We start from the raw sequence: 3,740 nt of genomic DNA, 5'->3' as shown, positions 1-3,740 counted from the left end.
CACACACACACACACGCACGCTTTCTGGCCTCTTAATAGCCAGCAGTTTAAAACTACTAGCCTAATTAAGGTTGTGTCAGATGCAATTAAGTTTAGAAAGAAGTAATTATGCAACATTTGCGCACCCATTTCCGTAAAACCTCAGTGTGCTTTAGTCTCCTCTCCTGTTAATGTGTTTAAAGGCTTCCTATAAACAGCCGGACCCGGGGTCAGTTTTAAAAGGTATTTTAAGAAGAGATGAGATTGTAAGTGCATCAGCTATTTTGAACAAGTGCAAGCTCGATTTGGAAATACGGAGCACTGACTGGATGGTCTGATAAGCAGGCAGGGAATGACTTTACAGAGAAGTGGAAAATCTGGAACAACAGATTTACACATTAATCACAGCCATCCACTAACCGATGAATCTCCCTTGTCAACAAGTTACACCCACAGAAAAAATAAACCTGTGTCTTTATAGAACAGAAGTATTAGGGATTTAGAGCATAACCGAATGTGAGGATTTAAGTAGAAGTACTGTGTGTGTGTATATGTGAAAAAAGTTGGATTTAGCCTTTTGTGTCTGTGAGAGATCGGCGTCTGTTGGGGCTGAAAGCTACGAGTCTGAAAATGTAAAAAATCTTGAGTTAGAAAGAAAGAAAGAAAGAAGTGAGATTACCAGACCTCCGCTTGAGGCTATATTAGCTGCGACTAACATAGCACACCTGAATTTCAGACCAAACTGTCAGCGGTTGAGCTGCATTGTGGGTAATGTGAGCAACGCGGGCAGCAGGTTTTTAGGCATGCAGTAAAAAAAAAAAAGATGATATCTCTGGTTCTGCTGCATCGATTTTCATCATTTTTGCTTTAAACTGTCCGTCATGTGTCCGTTAAGGTTATAGGAGCGCGACGCTGAAGGACTTTTTCAAAGAATGCAACGATGCACAATCATACTCCACTTTCGCTTGCGGATTTCGACTTCCAAAATAATCTGTAAGATGCATATTCTCACGCAAATATATGCACATAATATTAAACTGCTTATAAAACCCCATTTTTCAATTGATAGCATTACCATATCCAGGATATTTATGCACTAAAAAACAACAACAGGGCAACAGGAGGAGGAAAACATTTGAAGTCAGCAACAAAACAGACAGCCCATTATCAAAACTCATAGGTGCCAATTCACAAAAAAAAGTGATATACGAGCCCACTGTAGCATTACAGAACACTGTGCTGCTCCAATCAGCCTCTCCTCGACTGTCACTTCAAGGGTAAAAGCTACAAACCGAGCACTTACATAACAAGCTATTCCAGAGAAGGTCGGAATCAGCACAATGTTTGGAAGTCAGTACAATGCTGAAAACAGCAAAATCCGATATTTTTATTCTCATTTAAACTTCATGAATACACCCGACCCACTGTTACACTCAAGGGTGAAAGAGTCATCCCCCTGACGGTTTGTCAAATTTGACAGGAAACGCCAAGAGGATTTATTAAAAAAAAGCTGCTTTTTTAAACTTAATAAAAACACCAGCTTGCCTGCCTTGACGCCTGTCTTATGCACACATGTAAATGTGTTTTTGTTTGCGTGCGTGTGTTTGAGATTCCAGGCAGGCTGGCAGACAATGAGTGGAAGTGTTCCCCCGTCCACTGCGGCGTTTAACTGCTCAAACAGACCAAAGTGAGCGAGGTCTTGTTGTCCCAACAATAAGGCCTTGTGCTCCCTGAGCCCGAGCGTAAGGAGGTCAATGTGAAACAACAACACGCTGCTTCACGTCTCTGCCACAATTCAGCATCAAGCATCAGCTTTTGTTTGATTCTCAACCCAAACTCACAAGCCAGCAATTACTGAGCTACTATTTTAGTAAAAAAATCAACACTTCTTTGCTTACTTCTACAGAAAAGCACATTCCAATCTAGCCAGGGCTGAAATCACTCCCCATAGCAGATGAGTTGCTATTTTAAAAGCAGCAGCAGAGATTTGAATGAAACAGTGCGTAGCAAAGGTGTCTGACGTCTGTGTGGAGCACCTGTCAGCCTGAGCAGGTGTTTTGTCTGACTGGCTGCCTGGCTCAGTCCTCCACAAACACAGCTTAAAAATAAAGTAGGAGTAAAGCCGACATTAGACGCCAACGACTTATCTCGTCTCTGCACATACCACGCATTCCTGCGTTTGTTTTTGCAATAAAAAAAAAATTAAAATTAAAAAACAAGGTGTAAGGCAACCAAATTGCCCGTCACGATTCCACTGGGAACTTCCCCACTTCCTCCCACTTCCCATTTCCTCAACAGGACACCTAACATCTGCAAGCATCCCCTCGCTAACAGAGCAGAGACACACTAACACACATAATACACCGAGCTGCTCATGTGGGAAATCCTATTTTTGCCACCAGTCAGGGCGAGGCTCTGCCATACAGCACACAAAGTAGGGAAACTATAACAAGGGAGGGAGGGAGGCGGTGGAGGGCTGTCAGAGAACAAAGCGGAAGTGTCCTTCCCCCTGATGACCTGCGAGTTAAAAGCAAGAACACAAAGTGCTCTCTGTGCACATACAGTGCGATGCAGCTGTACCTCTCACCCATCACTGTGGGCATTACCAGTCGGACAAAATACCTGCAATGAGCACTGATGAAGAGTGGTGTATGTGGATGACCGTCCTTATTTCTCACTGTCCATTCAATATGTTTGGACTCTATTTACGTCATTTTGTTTCTCAATGAGTCTCCTGTTTTTGTCTAGTCCAGCAAAGGACATCTATTGCATGTCGGTGTATCCTGGAAGAGAGATCCGTCTGTTCCTCTTTAAGGTTTCCCTCTTTTTTCCCCCCACTAAAGGGTCTTTTTTTGGAGTGTTTCCTCATCAAATTGAGGGTCTAAGGATAGAGGGGTTGTACAGACTGTAAATATCTCTAAGGCAAATTAGTAAAATATGATTTTTGAGCTCAATATAACTGACTATACCTGCTCTTGCTGGCTGCTGGTTAAGGGGATGGAGCAAATTCAACTTCTTAATAAAAACTAGTGTATAATGGCACAACTATAGATCCAGGACAGTAATAAAAGCCCTGAACAATAGCTGGAGCTGGCTACAGTAGGAATATGGAGCATGAGGGATGGGTAGAGCTGCATGGAGGACAAATTCATGCAAACTGAATAAAAGGTGACCTACAACTGTCCCCTAACATAAATCTCTATAATTAAAAATGATCCTCATCCCATTGTGTAAATATAATGGAAGGCTCATCTAAGATATTTTATTTTAAACATACGGGTATTAAGGATTAATGCTTCTGGGGGAATACACTCCCAACCAGAGTCACTCACCTCCTCCAGGGCAGCCACTGTATTCCTGCAGTGGGACATCCTGGTGGTGAAGTTAGAGGCGGTCGGCGATTTATAATCTTCATTAGTCTCTGCCACAAACTCTGAAACTGTGATTTGGTCCGGCATAATTAATCCCTTTTGCTGATAAGAAGAAGCAGAAGCACTTTCTCTGTAATCTCCCCCTACTTTCTGGTTTGTACAGTTTTAGGACAGAAAAGTTCACAGCAGCAGCAGCAGCGGCGGTGGTGGTGGTGGTGTCTCTGAAGGTCCCCGCGGGTAGTAAACCATCTCTGGGTGTGTTTATGTCATTCCCTTGTTTAGCTCCCCGACAACAATCCGGTGCAGCGGTGTTTGCACGCTGGCTCAAGGAGTTGCAGCGTCGCACCGCGCTTTGCTACAAGGTGTAGTAGGTTATATCCCTCCTGACGT

The 3,740-nt window shown here is 43.2% G+C and overlaps 1 protein-coding gene across 1 annotated transcript in view; it reads right to left on the bottom strand.

The window, feature by feature from the left end:
- The window catches only part of asap2a (ArfGAP with SH3 domain, ankyrin repeat and PH domain 2a), a 58,007-nt gene extending 54,273 nt beyond the window's left edge, over positions 1-3,734 (bottom strand). The window contains exon 1 of the mRNA XM_035674404.1: positions 3,312-3,734. Within this exon, the coding sequence (XP_035530297.1) occupies positions 3,312-3,437 (126 nt within the window). The 5' untranslated portion in view covers positions 3,438-3,734. The remainder of the gene's footprint in view (positions 1-3,311) is intronic.
- Positions 3,735-3,740: the final 6 nt, after the last annotated feature.

This window comes from Morone saxatilis, unplaced genomic scaffold, assembly GCF_004916995.1.
Source record: "Morone saxatilis isolate NCDOM2014 unplaced genomic scaffold, NCSU_SB_2.0 Contig3, whole genome shotgun sequence".
Taxonomy (NCBI): Eukaryota; Metazoa; Chordata; class Actinopteri; family Moronidae; genus Morone; species Morone saxatilis.
Note: the sequence above shows the minus strand (reverse complement) of the source record. Positions and strands in the feature narration are given on the sequence as shown.